An 18,683-nucleotide genomic window follows, 5' to 3' on the forward strand; every position below is an offset into this window, starting at 1 on the left:
TAATAAAAAAATATCTAGTATTTTAATAGCTCAAAGTTTATATAAAATCAAAGTCTGAATAAAATAAATTAATATATATATTTTGTATATAAATACTTATTTCACCAAGGTCACTCCTTCTTCTCAATTGTTATATTCCCTATGAAAATGATTAAATGTAAGAAAACGGACGGTAACTTATTTTTGTAGAATTTCACATGTTTTAAAAATTACTGATTTACTCTGAAAAATTATAATTTAGACTTCCGCTTCATATATACCAAATTTCTGAAAAGTTCTGAAAAAGTCTTCCGCAAGAGTCTAAAAACTATTAAAAATATAATCTTAAAATTGCTTAATACGACTGAAATAGATTTTTTCATACTTTTTCAGAGCGTTTCCGAATTTTTCAGACTTATTAATTCTTGAACAATTATTTTTTTGAACACTTCAGGAATTAAATAGACTTCTAGCAGAAATGTATTTCCACCAGGGTTCTTACCTGTTTTTGACGACAATCTTCTCTTGCATACAGGGCATCTCTAGGTATGCGAGAAGTCATAGCTTGGATTAAATTAAAAACAAGATCTATGAACTTTTGTGTCGGAGTTGAATCTTTCAACTTATCACACATAGGTTGGTAATGAGCCATCGCGACAGATACCTCATGACCAAAAACCTATAATTAAAATAATAAAAAAATTATTGTAAATCTATTGAGAATAAAATTTTTAAAGTGTCTGAATATTTATCTTATTAGTTTATCAATCGAAAATAGTATGTAATAACATATTCAAGTATACATACTTCAGTTGCAAGAGGTACATTCATTACTTGAAAAACTTTTGGTTTCAAATGTGCAGGTGTTAATTCCCTGATTAAAAATATTGATTGAAAAGTATTGGGAATCAGTCACCCTATGTGAACTGTATATCTATATATACATGAAAAAGAATTGAAATTATTCAAAAGTATTCTAATTTCATCATTTTCAATCCTTTTCAATCAATATTCTTAACCAGGGTTTATAAGCTATTTTCATATTTGGTTGACGATAGTTTTCTTCCTCTAGAAGAGCTTCCCAATATTTTTTTTAACGATTCCATAGGGCGTCTGAAAAATTTATAGCCTTAGTTAATTATATTATTCTGGATTGTCGGAAATAAACTTATATTTGAACGTTACCATGAATTCGCTAATCTTTTCATCCAAAGTTGATGTTCGGAAACATTTTATTAAATGATTAAAATCAGAAATCATCCACAAACGTCGTGAACTATCTGAAGGGTGTTCACAGCTTATGTTATTTTCGTTCACTTCTAATATTTTCCATACCCCTCGGTTCCATGATGCACCGTCCATGACAACTGCGTCTATACAAATTCCGCTGTTTTCCATCAATATGATACACTCTAGAATAAGTTTGTGTCGTGGTTCACTTTTACAAGCACTTTTAGAGAGGAAGCAACTCAAAGCCTGAACCCATTGACCTTGAAAAGGTACAAACTTAAAAACAAGAGCATGATCTGCAGTTTTATTTCTTAAGTCCTCTGGAGTGTGTTCACCCAAGTCAACAAATCCATTAAATTTCATTTCTTGAGAATCAAAATAAACACCCTCACTCAATTTCATCTCATCAACAAGAAGTACTCCACGTTTTTGACATTTATCCATTGATTCACATTTTTGCTGTAATCCTTGAAAAATAGCTGGCTGAAACCCGTAAGCTGAACTGCTTATTTTTCGTATAAATTTATTTAGTGTCTCAATACACGGTAATGGTAAAATATCTCTAGTACGTAAAAATTGATATGTTCTTCGGCTTTTTATGCGTATTAAAATACACTCGTAAATCCATTCTAATGTATATCGCCGGCCTTTACAATTTTTCTTTTGAGCTGCGTCAAAGCATGAATTAACTACGCTCTGAAATGTTTTAGGTAATTTCATAATAGCTTTTTTAACTGCAACTTTTGATTTCTGAGAACATTCAAATTTCGCCTGATACACTTTTTCTCTCAGCTTCATTTTCTGTAAATAATTAGTATTAAACTTAAAAAGAAAATTGTAAATGTTACATACTTAAAAGTTAATCCAAAAAAATTTGCCATTTTACGGAATTCATCAAACAGCATAACTAATAAACCTCGGTTGTAATAGAACGACATTCACCATTTGACGTTAAAGTATTACTTATGTACAACTAACATTTCCTTCTTCATATCAAGTTATTAAATCCGAGATTAAATTAAAATTATTATCGTTTTAATCTGAAGAAGCTACTGAGTATAACATTTAATCAACACAAATATTATTTAAAAACTTTGTATTTATTGTCATTGTATTGTAAAATGTATAAAAAGGGTTCTATAAAATAATTAACAGCTATTAATTCTGTAAACGGAAATAAATGCAGTATATAGCACAATTATTTTATAGGAATTAAAATATGTACAATTTGAAAAACATAAAAATTTTAAATTTTTTCGATATTAGGACGAATGTACAATTATTTTTTCAAAATTATAGCTATCTTGACGACATCATTAATATACAAATATATTCAAAAATAAAAAATGTAATATATGACAAATGGATGAAAAAAAACAATAATTTATCGGTCCACAAATGATAGTCGCTGTCAAAAAACCGTTGAAAAAGCACAAATCGTGTGGCTCCTGCAGGAAAAAAAAAATAATATCGTTAGATTTTACAGCTTCTTTTAATGTCTAAAATTTAAAACCATCACCGGATTATCTACACACAATAAAATCTAGCTTTAAAGTTTCTGGTATGTATATGTTTAATAACTTACCGATCTTTTTAAACGTTTACATCGTTTTTGTAGATTTGAAGTACGACGTTTTCGAGAAATCGTATTTTCTAAAATATTTGAAGCAGAATTACAATTCTGTAAGCGATGTCGTAAAACTCTACAAGATTTACATCTTGGATTCGCTTGATTTCTTGTATAAGACTCGTCACCAAAAATTACACCCTTACAAGTTTGTGAAAACCTAAAATTTGATGTAATAATTAAAAAAGTTAATTATATTTTTACTCGTCATATAAGTATATTTCTTTGCTAATATAAAAATCGATTATACTTTTTTTTGTCTATTTGAGTACCAACGCATAATGGCCATTTTTCTACGAATTTCAAGTACTCGTAGATGGTTTTGAATGAAAATATATTATCGTTTGTAATCAATTCCTCATTCGTCGAAAAAATAACCTATAATGTGTTTTCAATTAATTATTGGTATTAAAGAGATTGAGACAAATACAATTATTTTGCAAGAACTTACAGTAACAGATAACCCTTGTGGAAATAATTCTCTGAAAAAACTCTTGAAAAGTCTTTATAACTCTGAATAAGACTTTTCGAAAGTCTTCACATCCCTAACTAAGTAAAGGAAAGACTTAATAAGTCTTCAAAACTCTGCAATACTCTTCAAAAGTCAAATTTTCCCTGCAATTTCGGAATTTCTCAAAGAGTTATTAAGACTTGATAAGACTTGTTCAGTTTTACAGGAAAAGAAGAAAATATTTCTTTTCAAAAAAATTACTTATCAGAATTAAATAAAACTATAAAAAAGAAGTAACCCTGATAAAACGAAATGATTAGAAATGATTAAAAATTTTGAATCATTTTAAATCATTTTTAATCATAAGAATATGATTTGTAATGATTAAAAATTTTGAATCATTTTAAATCATTTTTAATCATAAGAATATGATTTGAAATGATTAGAAATTTTTAATCATTTCAAATGATCTTTATTTATAAATATATGATTGAAAATGATTTAAAACTATTAGAAATATTTAATCATTTTTAATTATAAAAATATGATTGAAAATGATGTGAAATAAATTAAAATTTTCATTCATTGTTAGTTCTAAAAAAATAATTTGATTTAGTTAAAAAATATATAATTATTTCAAATCACAAAAAGTATTAATGAAAATTATCAGTAATTATTAAGCATATTCATAATACTTTCAAATACTTTAACAAATAATTTTTATTTATTTTTCACTTTCCGTTAAAAAAAATTGAAAATTTTTTAAATTCAGGTAATTATTGGTTCCATCCTTTTCTTTTTTTTTTTTTTTCGAAAATCTAGTTTTCAACGGATGTTGACGTTTTGAGGTCCAAGGAAGCTTCTTCAAAAATTTTAGCTATAATATCCGTATGTCTGTATGAATGTGCGTGTGTGTGTGTGTGTGTGTGTGTGTGTGTGTGTGTGTGTGTGTGTGTGTTTGTTTGTGTGTTGATGTGTGTAACCCGCTTATAACATTTGAACGGCTTGAGCGATCCAATAATAGTTGGCAGCATTCGAAAAGTCTTTGCTGAACTTAGATTTCCTGAGAGTTTGAACCGATTCGGACCGATAGTTTTTGAAAAATCTCAAAAAAACGAAGAAAAAAAATTTTTTGAAATGTGATTTTTTTGTAATTATTTTTAAACGGCTCAATTGATCAAGTTCAAAAACTAATAAACTTTAAAGCTTACAAGACCACGTCGATTGGGACCAATCTGGTCAAAATCAATCGATTCGTTCGGAAGATATCGTGAACCCAAGAAAATAAAAAAAAGTGTTTTTTTAACGTAACTCCGACATTTCTGATAGGATCGTCTTTGATGCAATGGAAAGATTTTTAGAACTCGAAAAACCGCGTCAATTGCCGCCAGGAACGTGAAAATCGGTTCATCCATTCAAAAGTTATCGCAATTTGAAAATTTATCAAATAGTGTTTTATTAAATTGCACTGTGAAATCGATAATGTTAAACATACATTTGAAAAGATGTTAACTTTACATTTTTTTAAATGCAAATATTACAGCTGGTAAAATATAATATCTACATGAAAAAAAAGCAAACTTTGCTTCGAAAAGATGTTAATTTTACACCTAAAAATGATACTTATTGAAAGTTCAGTATTTTCTCTGTACACTGAAAAAATAATTAATCTGACTCAACAAAATAATTTTGAAAGAATTAATCATCTTGAGCCACGACGAAAAAATTCTTGAACCAAGAACATTTTCTCAGTTTAAGTAAATTTTTCTTAGTTTCAGAATTTTTCTTTTTAGCTCATGGCAATCAATTTCTTCAAATTTATTATCTTAAGTCAAGATTTGTTTCCTAGTTCAACTAATTTCTTTTATTAGTGTATAAATGTAAAAATGTCAATAGTTAAGAAATGGTATTGTATTTTATCGAATATTGATATTTTTGGAGATATAAGCTCACCCTGATTAAACAAAAGTATTCCAAACACAGGAAAAAGTATTAAAATGAATTAGTTTTTTATCATCAATCTAATTCTTTTTAATACTTTTCCTTCGTCTAAATTTTTTTTAATCAGGGCATCCCGATGTTACAGGCATCGATACCTTTCATTCGAGTATCCACATCAATCTTTTACATATTTTATATATTTGTAAAAATTTTAACAATTTAAAATGTTACAAATCTTTTATTGTTAATTTCTTTTACTTTGAAATATAAAAAAACTCAATTTTGAATTTCTTAGTAAAAAAAAAAATATTCGTGTAGATTTTTCAATTTTCTAAACGAGTATTTTTCAAAATCTATCGGTCTGAATTGGTTCAAGCTTACAGTAAATTTGAGTTTAGTAAAGCCCTTTCGAATAGTTACCAAAATTATATAGGATGGTTCCCATGACAGTATAAGAATCATTCCTATAATTATCGGAACCATTCCATTATCATTATGGGAACCATTCCTATAGGTATTGGAATTGTCCCATAATTATGGTAACAGTTCTTATAATTATGGAAACAGTTCCCATATTTTTCTTTCCGTGTAGAACAATCTTTACTATCGATTGATTATTGTAAGAATAACATTTATTATTTTGTGGATATTAAGTAAGTAACTAGTATTATTTTAATCTACTTATTTAGTAAATTTGACAGCTTATTCTTGTTAAAGTTATAAATCGAATTTTTGTAATTTTTACACTTTTATTTTTAAAAATTTTAGAGTTTTTTCTTGTAAAATTAACATTTTATTAATAATGTAAATTTTGCAGCTATATTACTGTAATTTTAACATATCATTTTTTTCCGTGGGCTGTCGGATTTTTGAGTTTGAACAGCTAAAAACGTAATATATATATATATATATATATATATATATATATGGGATGAGCGAAAAGTTGCAGTTGCAGGGATGGCCTCTAGGGTCGACCGTTTTCCATTTTTTTATAATCAGTAAAAATTTTTTCGTGATTATTACAGAAATATATATAATTTTTTTACTTGCGTGAGCGAAATTTTTTTCAATGACTGATAAACCTTGAAGGCAAAGATACATTGTAAAAATACAAGGCAGGAATAGAAAAATAATAATTTTTCGGCCATTAATTCTGTTTAGAGTAAAATTAACAGTGAAGAAAATTCTATGTAGATTATGAACAACGATTACAAGTCGAAATATTTTAAATTCAGTCTTCACTCAGATATATTTCTAGCCGAGGAAAGTAATTTCCTAAGATTTCAAATAAAAATAAATAAATTTTCATAGTATTGTACACAATTATAAAGCAGTTAAAATAATTTTAATATTGACCATGGATGATTTTACCAATTTATTTAATTTAATCGGAATTTCTGCAATACAAACAATTTACCATCGAAATTCTTAATACGAATAATGAAATTTTCAATAATAACGATTAAAAAAATTCTAACAGTATTTAACAATTAAAAATAATTTAAAACGATTAAAAAGTTTGAATACTAACCGAATTATTTTCAATCATAAGTGGTCTCACAAATTCAGAAAATATTTTATGGTTAATAATGATTTATCATGATTTCAAATTATTAATAACAACAGAATCCTTTCAAATCATAATAAATAACGAAAATTCGAACGTTATTTGACGATTAAAAACGATTTGAAATGATTAAAAGTTTTTAATACTAATGAAATCATTTTCAATAATAACGAGTAAAAAAATTCTAACATAATTTAACAATTAAGAAGAATTTGAAATGATTAAAAAGTTTTAATACTAACCGAATCAATTTTAATCATAACTTGCGACAAAAATTTGAGTATTTTTTGATGATTTGAAATGATTTATAAAGATTAAAAATCTCTAATCATTTTTAATCATTTTATATCATGCTCTTATTCTATTATTAAGAATGATTATAATGATGATTATTGGTGAAATTTAGAAAATGATTTAGATTATATAAAATGATTGTAAATGATTTATTTTTTAATCATTTTTAATCATATCAAATCATTCTGTTTCATCAGGCTTTATTTGGATCAAAAAAATTTTTATACTACTAAAACCCCGAATTTAAGTCATTTTTCACGGTTTTTAAGGTTTTCTCAAAATTTGAAGGTATACGGGTCAAACGGACCTCGGATTCGGATTGAGCGGGTCAAAATACATGAGAATATATGTGTCGCGTCCAATGCACAGACAACTTTTATTTTTTTGTGTGCCGGTGTATTATTAATCATACCAGGGGACAGGAATTCACAGAGTATTTTATGATAAGAAATGATTTGTTATGGTTAAAAATTTCAAATCATACTTGAATCATTTTTAATCATACCAGGGGACAGAAATCCACAGAGTATTTTATGATTAGAAATGATTTGTTAAGATTAAAAATTTCAAATCATACTTGAATCATTTTTAATCATACCAGGGGACAGAAATTCACAGAGTATTTTATGATTAGAAATGATTTGGTATGATTAAAATTTTTAAATCATACTTGAATCATTTTTAATCATACCAAGGGATAGAAATTCACAGAGTATTTTATGATTAGAAATGATTTGTTAAGATTAAAAATTTTGAATCATACTTGAATCATTTTTAATCATACCATGGGACAGAAATTCACAGAGTATTTTATGATTAGAAATGATTTGGTATGATTAAAATTTTTAAATCATACTTGAATCATTTTTAATCATACCAGGGGACAGAAATTCACAGAGTATTTTATGATTAGAAATGATTTAATATTATTAAAAATTTTTAATCATACCAAATCATTTTTTATCCTGTCAATAGATTTGTATTTAAAATGATTCATAATGATTAACTGTGAAATATCAGGTATGATTTAAATGATTTGGTACGATTAAAAATGATTAAAAAATTAATCATTTTGAATCATTTCGTTTTATGAGGGAATGCATGTTTTAAAAAAATTTTTTTTAAATAATATTTTCATCACGAAAATACTTTGATGGGCATCGAATCACTCATAGTTGAGCAAGTCAAAACATCAACAGCAAGTGCACTTCATTTGCTGTTGATGTTTTGACTTGCTCAACTATGAGTGATTCGATGCCCATCAAAGTATTTTCGTGATGAAAATATTATTTAAAAAAAATTTTTTTAAAACATGCATTAATTCTTTTTTATAGTTTTATTTAATTCTGATACGTAATTTTTTTGAAAAGAAATATTTTCTTCTTTTCCTGTAAAACTGAACAAGTCTTATCAAGTCTTAATAACTCTTTGAGAAATTCCGAAATTGCAGGGAAAATTTGACTTTTGAAGAGTATTGCAGAGTTTTGAAGACTTATTAAGTCTTTCCTTCACTTAGTTAGGGATGTGAAGAATTTCGAAAAGTCTTATTCAGAGTTATAAAGACTTGTCAAGAGTTTTTTCAGAGAATTATTTCCACAAGGGTATTGTTAAATAATTAATAAAAATTTATTATACATACTGTTGGGCGAAAAAATGATAGAGGTTGAGATATATCAATTCCGTTATTTTTTAATTTACGTCCACTTGAACAACTTTTCACTGAGCAAAGCTTTCCCATTATTATTACACTTATTTTATTAAAATTAACAACAATGAAATTACAAAAAAACAAAAATGTACCTATAAAAATTTTAAAACAATCAAATCGCTATCTGTATTATTTTAGTAGTTTTATAGGTTATATTTACTTAATTACATTCAACTAGGTAAGTAGTTTAGGTTTTAAATATTGCATTTCTCCTCACTACAAAAGTCACAAAAAATATTAAATTATTACGTCCTTTTGCTACACTAGAGCCACTTTGGTAATTTTTTGAATCATAATTTGCTGTTTACTGGTGGACACTTTTTCAACTGATTCCCCATACTAGATGGTCCTCCTTACCTCTACCCTCCATACTTTTTTCTTATGTAAAAAGCGGACGGCCAGAGACTAAATAATATAACGATGCATGCTAATCTTATGATAGATGGAAAACTATAGTGAAAAAAAGATATTTGACAGCTTGCAATTACACACGCCAGGCGGCGCAAGAATAACTTTTACATGAACTATAGCTTAAAGGGGATAGTTTGCCACCGGAAATGTATTAAATTAAAATTGTCAATTTTTATTATAATTACAAAAAAAACTGAAATCCGAACAAAAACAGTTTCACTGTAAAAAAATCGTGCCAAGTCCACGTTCATAAGACTATTAAGAAAAAAAAAATTTTATTTCTTTACAAAAAGATATAAAATAAAAAATTAAAAAATCAAGTAACCGATATGGTTGTATATGACTTTCGAAAATTAAAAAAAAATTTTTGTAAATTTAAAAATTAAAAGAAACAATTTTGGAACGTACTTGGTGTGCGTTATTGTGTACTTCAATTTTTTTAAGTGTCCTAGTAGATACAATTTAGGAATTTCATAAAAAGTGAAATATTTCGTAACTACGCACACTAAATACGTTCCAAAATTGTTTCTTTTAATTTTTAAATTTACAAAAATTTTTTTTTAATTTTCGAAAGTCATATACAACCATATCGGTTACTTGGATTTTTTAATTTTTTATTTTATATCTTTTTGTAAAGAAATAAAAATTTTTTTTTCTTAATAGTCTTATGAACGTGGACTTGGCACGATTTTTTTACAGTGAAACTGTTTTTGTTCGGATATTATTTAACAAAATTGGTTATGGGAAAAGTTGATTTCATGCTCGACTGGTTTTTCATTTTAAAAAATATCAACATACAAATACTCAATGACGGTAAAATGGAGTGAGGTCTAGAAATTACAAAATTTATATGACTTTCAATTCATTGGATGTAATTAAACAACTTTTTTATCTATTTATTTAACAGGCAAACTTCTCAATTTATACAACTGCAATGGCTACATAGTGCATCAAAAATTGATTATCTGTTATGTAAAAATTTATGTTAATTTACAGATAATTAATTGTTTTATTTCAGTATTTAGTCCTAGCGTATAAGGCTAATAGACTGGGAACTCCGAGTTTCATATTTATTGAGAATAATAGGTTTGTTGAATAAATTGTACGTGGAATAATTTTAATACATATATTGTTTAAATCAAAAATTAATATCATTAGTTAAATTACAATAATTACAATTATTACACAGTGATTCAAAATTAATCCTTTTCTTTCATATAACGATTTTACAATATTTTTAAATTCACAAATATTAGTTATTTAAAATGTACCTGATAAAATTTTATGAACTTTGTTGATTTGACTTACTCTTTTGATTTGATTCACTTCACAATTATACTTTTTTTAATTTTACAATCTTTTATTCGTTATTCGGTAAATTTAACACGTGGTCTATTCAGACTTATCAAAACTTGTACGATGTTAACACTATTAGGATGTCAGGACAACGAGAGAGATTTTCTTGAGAAAATTGTAAGGTGTCGAATTTTAGGGCGTTACTAATTTCCACTCATTGGGGGAACCAAATGTCCAATTATTTGTCTATTTTCTTTGGCCCTTACCCTCTCTCTTAACTTGTTCAAAAATATCGTATGAGTCCCCTCTACTTGGGTCAGAGCGCAATATAGTTTTCTCACTTACTCTTTTGTTCTATTAACCATCTATGTGTTTGTGTATACGTAAGCGCATTTACGCATAGACAAATACATACATTCGTACTGTTTAACAATAATTTATTTATTAAAAATCGTATGAATAAATGTGTATGTACTTGAATCTAGCATCTCTTTTGTTTTCTAAATTTAATTATTATTTGTAGAAATATTTCTATTTTATTAATTTATAAGTTGTATTATTTTAGAATTTCATTGTTTAATAATTGTTCATTTTAAATTGTTTAACTTTTAAGTTCTATTTTTTTTTTTATCTGTTTCATATTCGTAAAGTTCATTTCTCATTTTATGTTCAATTTTATTATCTAAAAATTATAAAAAAAAACGTTATTAAAATTTCTTTAGACATTTGTCTTAACACTCAAATTCGGTGATTGAGTTACTCTAAAATCTTTTGGTTTAAAATAAATCCCTTTTTATCTAAAGTTTTGTCATTACTAAAGTATTTCTTATATGTTTGAACATCATTTTAGTTATTTACTATTATTTTAACATTTTAACATCCGAATAGTTATTTAGCTAAATTATTTATTATTAATTATTATTTAACGTATTTGATATCATTATTATTTAAACTATTTTTTCCTAAACTTATTTACTATCTAGACTTTTATTTTTTTTTTTTTGTATTATTTATTTTGGGAGTTCTTATTTTACTTATCTAAAGATAATCTAAAAACTTGTAACAGGGTAAAATTACCCTTAATCGATAAGTCACCGAATATCGATAATTATTCGACATAGCACTGGCGCGTCTCGATCTTCGGGCCTAAAGGGAGAATAGGAGGGGGTGAGTTTGAGTTAAAATAGGTGAGCCGTGCAGTGGAACAGGGAGAAGTAGTGTGACCGCCAGACTGAGTGCCACGGAAATCAAAAAGGACCGTTCCCGAGAGTAGTGACGAGACGAAGGAAGCCAACTACAACTAGGATTTCATCCTCAACGAGTGAGTTAGATCATCGTTTTGCTCGTCAAGGTGTCAATTATTGCTCTGTGGGAAGGAAGTGGACCGCGGTTTATCCAATACCCAGTTACTTCTCCTAGACGAGTAGAACGCTAGTGATAATGTTTTATATTAAGAATTAATTATTAAGAATTCTATATTGAGAATTAATTATCGAGGATAATATAGAGTGGAAAATTATTAAGAATATTATATTAGGAATTATTTATTGAGAATATTATATTATAAAACTATTCCGTCAAGTGTGAATTTAATAATTTTGGGATTAAGTCCGTGAATTAATTAAATTAATTTTACTCTAATTTGATAATTATCGGCATGGACATTAAGTCCTAGGAATTAGTTAATTGAGTCAAAAATTGTCACAGTAAAAACTTAGTCAGAATTAATTAATTAAATTTGTGTTAATAATTTTGAAGTGATGTAAAAATTTATATTGTGATTAATTTATTTAGTTATCAAAAGTTAATTCAAGGCGTTAAGACCTTTTGTTCTAAATAAGTATTGTTATATTCTTAAGACCATGACAATAAGTTACTGAAGAATTTTAATCCATCTAAAATTTTAACGGAATTAAAATTAACAATTGGAATTGAGAATTGGTTGTAAATTGAATATTGGTTGTTGTTTTATTAATTTTCTAATGATTGAATAATTTAATTTAAATATTTTATCAAAAATTTAATTACCTTTGATTTATTAAAATTTATAAAGTAGAAATCAATTAAGCGAAGTGTGGGTTATGTGTGTGAACAATTGAACGGGTTATGCGTGATAGAGAGTGTTAATAGTGTTAAGTTCGGTAGTCCTGTGGACTTAATTTTAAGTTGTAAAGTGTGTAAAGTTAGTTAGTTTTGGTCGTCCGGTGGACGTTAAATTTTAAGTTTAGTTCTAAGACAGGTGTGGGAGACCGTTTGTTCGAAAAAGCCCAATTAGTTCTAAGACAGGTGTGGGAGACCGTTTGTTCGAAAAAGCCCGTCTAGTCATCGTATCGTCATTGGAAGGTTCGTGTGTAAATATCGTTTATTTCGCAGTTGTTCTCCGCTTCGTTAGATTATAAGTGTGTGAGTGAGCGCTTAAAATTTGTTAAGTTTGTTAAATTTTTATTGTTAATAAAACTGATCAGATTGTTAATTAAATTTTTATTATTTAACAGCACCTTCCTCCACTCTCTCTACCCTAAGATAAGTTTTCTCAGCTCTGGACCGGTTCCAGGAACCGTGATTAATAATCCTGGTGGCGCCCTGATAATTTTTATTGTTGTTAGTTTTGTTTAGTTAAATTAAAAATTGATTAGGGGCTAACCTGAGCAGATAAAACTGTTACATTGGCGCCCAACTTCTTAAAAACCCCATAGAGAGAGAATGGAAGTTGTTGAGTAATAAAATTTTAATTAATTAATTAGAAACATATTATTCAATCATTGAAAAAAAAATTTTTTTTTTTTATTACTCGAAAAATTTTTAACTTAGAAAATTGCGTTTAGTGAGCGTCGAAAAATTTTCTTTCTTCTAATTTTCCTTGAAATTCAAATTTTAGCATTAATTTAATTCTTATTTAAAATTTTGAAAAAAAAAAAAAATCATTATCATTCAGCTAAACCTAGTAGCTTGTGGTAGTTTTTTTTTTCTACAAGTCACAGCTATTTTGGGTATCAAAGAAAATCATCATAGTAGTCAAACCCGGTAGTCGAATTAAGTCGAAATATTTTTCTTTCAATCAGGATTAAAATACTTATCGATTTTGACTACTTCCCCTTGTGGAAATAATTCTCTGAAAAAACTCTTGAAAAGTCTTTATAATTCTGAATAAGACTTTTCGAAAGTCTTCACATCCCTAACTAAGTAAAGGAAAGACTTAATAAGTCTTCAAAACTCTGCGATACTCTTCAAAAATCAAATTTTCCCTGCAATTTCGGAATTTCTCAAAGAGTTATTAAGACTTGATAAGACTTGTTCAGTTTTACAGGAAAAGAAGAAAATATTTCTTTTCAAAAAAATTACTTATCAGAATTAAATAAAACTATAAAAAAGAATTAATGCATGTTTTAAAAAAATTTTTTTTAAATAATATTTTCATCACGAAAATACTTTGATGGGCATTGAATCACTCATAGTTGAGCAAGTCAAAACATCAACAGCAAATGAAGTGCACTTGCTGTTGGAAACAGATATTACTCAAAGAGTAAATCCAATCGGTATTTAATTTGGACTATCAAATATTAAAGTCAACTTTCTAGGTAGGAAAGAATTTTCTAACCACATGCCACCTATTAGAAACTAAGAACACTCAAAGATTCTAACTGTAAATTCGTAAACTAAAATATGTTAGGTATCAATTAATTCCAGCAGATGGCGTGTGGTTAGAAAATTCTCTCCTATCTAGAAAGTTGACTTTAATATTTGATAGTCCAAATTAAATACCGATTGGATTTACTCTTTGAGTAATATCTGTTTCCAACAGCAAGTGCACTTCATTTGCTGTTGATGTTTTGACTTGCTCAACTATGAGTGATTCGATGCCCATCAAAGTATTTTCGTGATGAAAATATTATTTAAAAAAAATTTTTTTAAAACATGCATTAATTCTTTTTTATAGTTTTATTTAATTCTGATAAGTAATTTTTTTGAAAAGAAATATTTTCTTCTTTTCCTGTAAAACTGAACAAGTCTTATCAAGTCTTAATAACTCTTTGAGAAATTCCGAAATTGCAGGGAAAATTTGATTTTTGAAGAGTATCGCAGAGTTTTGAAGACTTATTAAGTCTTTCCTTTACTTAGTTAGGGATGTGAAGACTTTCGAAAAGTCTTATTCAGAGTTATAAAGACTTTTCAAGAGTTTTTTCAGAGAATTATTTCCACAAGGGTCGGGTAAATTTACTTTTCATTTTTGAGGAATTTACTTGAGAAAATTCGACAATTGCTTTTGAAAAGAATTTTAATCCTATTCAATTTAAAATTAGCAAAAATTCTTTTCTTTCATAGAGAATTATAATAAAACATTAATTGACAAAATTTATAAAATACTTTTTTCTTTTGAACAAATTCTTTTGGTTTTTGAAATTTATTTCAATGTAAAATTTTTCTTTTATTGTCTCTAAATTAAAATTTGACAATTGTATTACAACATCGTAAAGTACTTTTCAAAAGAAATTTTGACATATAATCCTCAAAAGAATTTTTATCCTATTTAAATTAAATTTAACAATAGTTTCTTTTCCTTCATAGAGGGAATAATTAGTTATATCTTATTTGGAAAAATTATAAAATCTTTGTCTCTTGAACAAATTCCTTTAGGAATTTATCGCATTATAATTTTTTTTCTTCATCAAATATTTTATATTATTTATTCTAAAATTAAAATCTTCAATATTAAATATTTGAATTATAAGTTATTGTCGTGTTTCAACGGTAAGATTTTTCAGATTCGAGAAGTAATTTTTTTTTTTTTTTTTTTTTTTTAATAATAAACACAATGTTACGTCAAGGTGGACCGAGAACCAGGTCTCAAGGAATCGAAGAGCCAGAAGTTGAGGCTCGACGACTTTCCTTCGGTAGAGGCCGGGGTATAACATCACCGACTATTACTAATAGACCAGGATCCAACGTTGATCAGAGACCCTTGGGGGAGCCAGCTCAAGTACCCGGGTCAGGCGTCATGCCTGTGCCCATGGGTGAGTCGACTCATTTAAACCCGGGTTATAGACAATATGGATCCGCGGGAGTAATATTTTTCTCAGCTCTGGACCGGTTCCAGGAACCGTGATTAATAATCCTGGTGGCGCCCTGATAATTTTTATTGTTGTTAGTTTTGTTTAGTCATTTATAAAATTGATTAGGGGCTAACCTGAGCAGATAAAACTGTTACAAACTTTCCCAAAAACATTTTGTGTACTTAGGACTATTTGTTCCCTGACGCATCCGAGATAGCCCAAGTACAGTAAAATTTTAGAGAGAGATCGGACGAGACACTTAATGATCACAATCGAATTATCTTTTACAATCGAAAAAAAATGAAAGAGAATCATACTCGATTTTTTATAATTAATAAATATGTAAAGAAAAATTCTTTACATAACATATCACTCGTAAAAATTTCCTGCTGGATAATATTAATATATGTGTATTTGCGAAGAGTATGCAAACATAATATTATTGATAATCTATTGAGAAGTATCGTTATATCATATATATATATATATATATATATATATATATATATATATATATATATATATATATATATATATATATATATATAGATATATATCATACTAGAGTATGATCATGTTAATCATTAAATATTCCAATTTTACATGGCAATTTGAAAGTTTTTGGACAGTCTTCAATAAGACTAAAGATAAAATAATTTTATATACTTCCTAATGTTTTTAGTTCCATCTAGGGTGATTTATACATACAAATTGTACATATATTTTTGCAATGAAATAGTTTTTATACCTAATGCGCACAAAATTTGTACATAATATTTGCAAGTAATCAATTATTTGATTTGACGAAGCAATTGGAAAGGTGTGTGTTAAGTGCTGTCAGTAAAAACTTGACTAATATTGAAACAATTAGCGAAATAACTATGGAACTCAAAAAAGAAATCGTTTTAAAAATTGGGTGCTTTCAACATGAAAATAGTTTAACGGCAAAGGTTATAGATATTTAAGGGGCACACCTAGTGTAACGGCCTAAAAAAAACGTGATTTTTGGGAATTTTTATTAAAAAAAATACTTTATCAATTATTTTAAAATTTTAAGAATATATTTATACATGTTTTAAGAATACATAATGAAATTTTTGAAGAAAAAAATTAAATATTTTTTAAGTTATCGTCGATCTCTAACGGCGCGAAAAAAAAAAGGTCCTTCACTGCTGCAGTGATTCCGGCCTTCTCCGTGGATGAAATCTAAAAAAAAATATCTCGTTAAACTAGATAATATTGTCTGTACAATGACCTACGATAAAAAAAAAAATCAAAAATTGACAATATGGCGGCGTTTTAAAAAAAATAGTCGAATTTTACCTAAAATTTTGGTCGTTTGTGGCCTGCGAAAATTCGATTTTTGATCAGATCAAAAAAGCGATAGGTCATTGTACGGAGAACTATATATAGAACATGTAAAAAAAATTCGATAGTGATCGGATCATTTGTTTTTGAGTAATCACTGCAGCAAATTCGGAAAATGCTGTTTCGAGAAAAACGCGTTTAAAGATAAAATGATCGTTTCCACTGTTATAAGTGGTTTAAAATCATATTTACAGCTAATCTGCTATTCCAGGGCCATATAATACACCTTCTTCTTCTTCGAAAAGGGCTTGTTCAGCTGAAGAAGCTTTTCTTCGAGATGATCGACCTTCTTTTGAAGAAGCCCTTTGGCAATAATCAGCGATTCGTATTCTCGTGTCGTCCTTAAGAGCCGCAAAATCTCTTGCTGCAGGTCCAACTATCACTCCCATTACATTGAATATCTTCAAAATTGACGAATAACCGTCATTAAATATTGCAGTTGCAAAATTATTTGACAATTCAATAGTTTTGAAGCCATTATGAAGATGCTTGGGTGAAAAGTGCCAAAGTAAACCGTTGTAGCTTTCATTGTTGTTTTGAGTATTGTTACCTTTACATCTATCAAGCAATTCATATCGAGATAAGTCTTCATAAATAGGTTTTATAGCTTCTTGTACTTCTGGATCCAGTGGGAGGTAATCGTGTTTAAATGTACTAGTGATTCCTTCAGCTTCCGCGCGGCGATAAGCGCACCAACTTTCAGCGCCTTCTGGACAATTTTTATAATTTGGGTTTTTGTCAGTTGAACAGAAATGATAAAATGTTGCCCAGATTGCTTTATACATTTCATCTACATTATCTTGATTCCTCATAATTGCTAAACCATAATATTTTTGGAGTTTATTTATAAAATTTACAGTTAACTTTTGTGATGTTTTACTTTTTCCTCCTAATTTCTTATTAATGTTCTTTACACTTCGGCAACGTGTTCCCATTCTTTTTTCACATGTAGATAGCATTCCAATTTAGCAACAGGAATATCATAGGGATTCAAATCTATAAGTCCTTTGTGGGTAACGCTATCACCATCACCAATATAGCGGGTATATTTTACACCATATTTACTAATGGAACGACCAAACATGTCTTTTACACTATCCACTTCCATTTTTGAGGCAGATCCTTTATGATTGGCATCAAATTCTTCATCGTGTAATGATAGCCATTCCTCATAATCTTCAGGTTCGCTATCTTTTTTTCTTCCAAAAACACAACTCTGACAATATGTAGATTTTACGCATGAATCAAGAATTTTCTTGCTGTATTTTCCTGCCAGCGTAACTACTCCGAAACGGGAAGTATGGCCACGTTTTTTCCAGGTACCATCGCCGCTAACAGTCAAATTTGTCTCCGAATTTTCTTTCTTTAATGTAAGCTCTTTTTCTTCATTTATAGCTTGCTGCATACTGAGCTTACAAACAGTTTCGGCTGCAATCTGTAAATTCGTAAAACATCCCGCAAAAGTTTGGTCGTAAAATTTGCATGCTAAATCCATTAATCCACAGAAAAAATTTATCCCATTTATTCCGATGCCCAATAGACGCATCACAGCAACAATACGTTTATTTATTTCAAATGCGTTATTAATCATTGGTCCAGAATTAATATACGAATTGCCACATTCACAAATAATAGCAATTTTGAACCCTAGACCTCTTGAATTTGCTTGATTGAAAGTAACTTTTTTTTGACAGGTTTTACACACCACTAAATTACTAATTGCACTAAAAACTGATAAAAATTGCAAAATACAATATCCA

The 18,683-nt window shown here is 27.9% G+C and overlaps 2 protein-coding genes across 3 annotated transcripts in view; one reads left to right on the plus strand and one right to left on the minus strand.

Annotated features, from left to right (window-relative positions):
* Positions 1 to 18,683, plus strand: part of LOC141533545 (uncharacterized) — a 51,461-nt gene that overhangs the window by 22,757 nt on the left and 10,021 nt on the right. The window contains exon 4 of one of the 2 annotated variants that reach the window (XM_074252475.1): positions 11,626 to 11,701. The exons of the other annotated variant lie outside the window; for it this stretch is intronic. The gene's annotated coding sequence lies outside the window, so the exon portion shown is untranslated. Of the gene's footprint in view, positions 1 to 11,625; positions 11,702 to 18,683 lie in introns of those variants that run through there. 2 annotated transcript variants of the gene reach the window in all.
* Positions 65 to 3,688, minus strand: LOC141533652 (uncharacterized). The gene is made up of 7 exons (XM_074252650.1): positions 3,288 to 3,688; positions 3,087 to 3,214; positions 2,795 to 2,996; positions 2,062 to 2,657; positions 1,165 to 2,010; positions 482 to 1,092; positions 65 to 222 (listed from the first exon to the last, which is right to left on the minus strand). The coding sequence occupies exons 5-6, from the start codon at positions 2,005 to 2,007 to the stop codon at positions 1,048 to 1,050; spliced, it is 888 nt and encodes a 295-aa protein (XP_074108751.1). The 5' UTR covers positions 2,008 to 2,010; positions 2,062 to 2,657; positions 2,795 to 2,996; positions 3,087 to 3,214; positions 3,288 to 3,688; the 3' UTR covers positions 65 to 222; positions 482 to 1,047.

This window comes from Cotesia typhae, unplaced genomic scaffold, assembly GCF_013202065.1.
Source record: "Cotesia typhae breed Kobodo isofemale line unplaced genomic scaffold, CoteBio_Ctyphae scaffold_121, whole genome shotgun sequence".
NCBI lineage: Eukaryota > Metazoa > Arthropoda > Insecta > Hymenoptera > Braconidae > Cotesia > Cotesia typhae.

Coding starts and splice junctions, on each gene's coding strand:
- LOC141533652 (XM_074252650.1), bottom strand. CDS start 2,007: ATGAAGCTGAGAGAAAAAGTGTATCAGGCGAAATTTGAATGTTCTCAG. Junction 1,093..1,164: donor AAAAGATTAGCGAATTCATG/GTAACGTTCAAA, acceptor TAAATTTTTCAG/ACGCCCTATGGAATCGTTAA.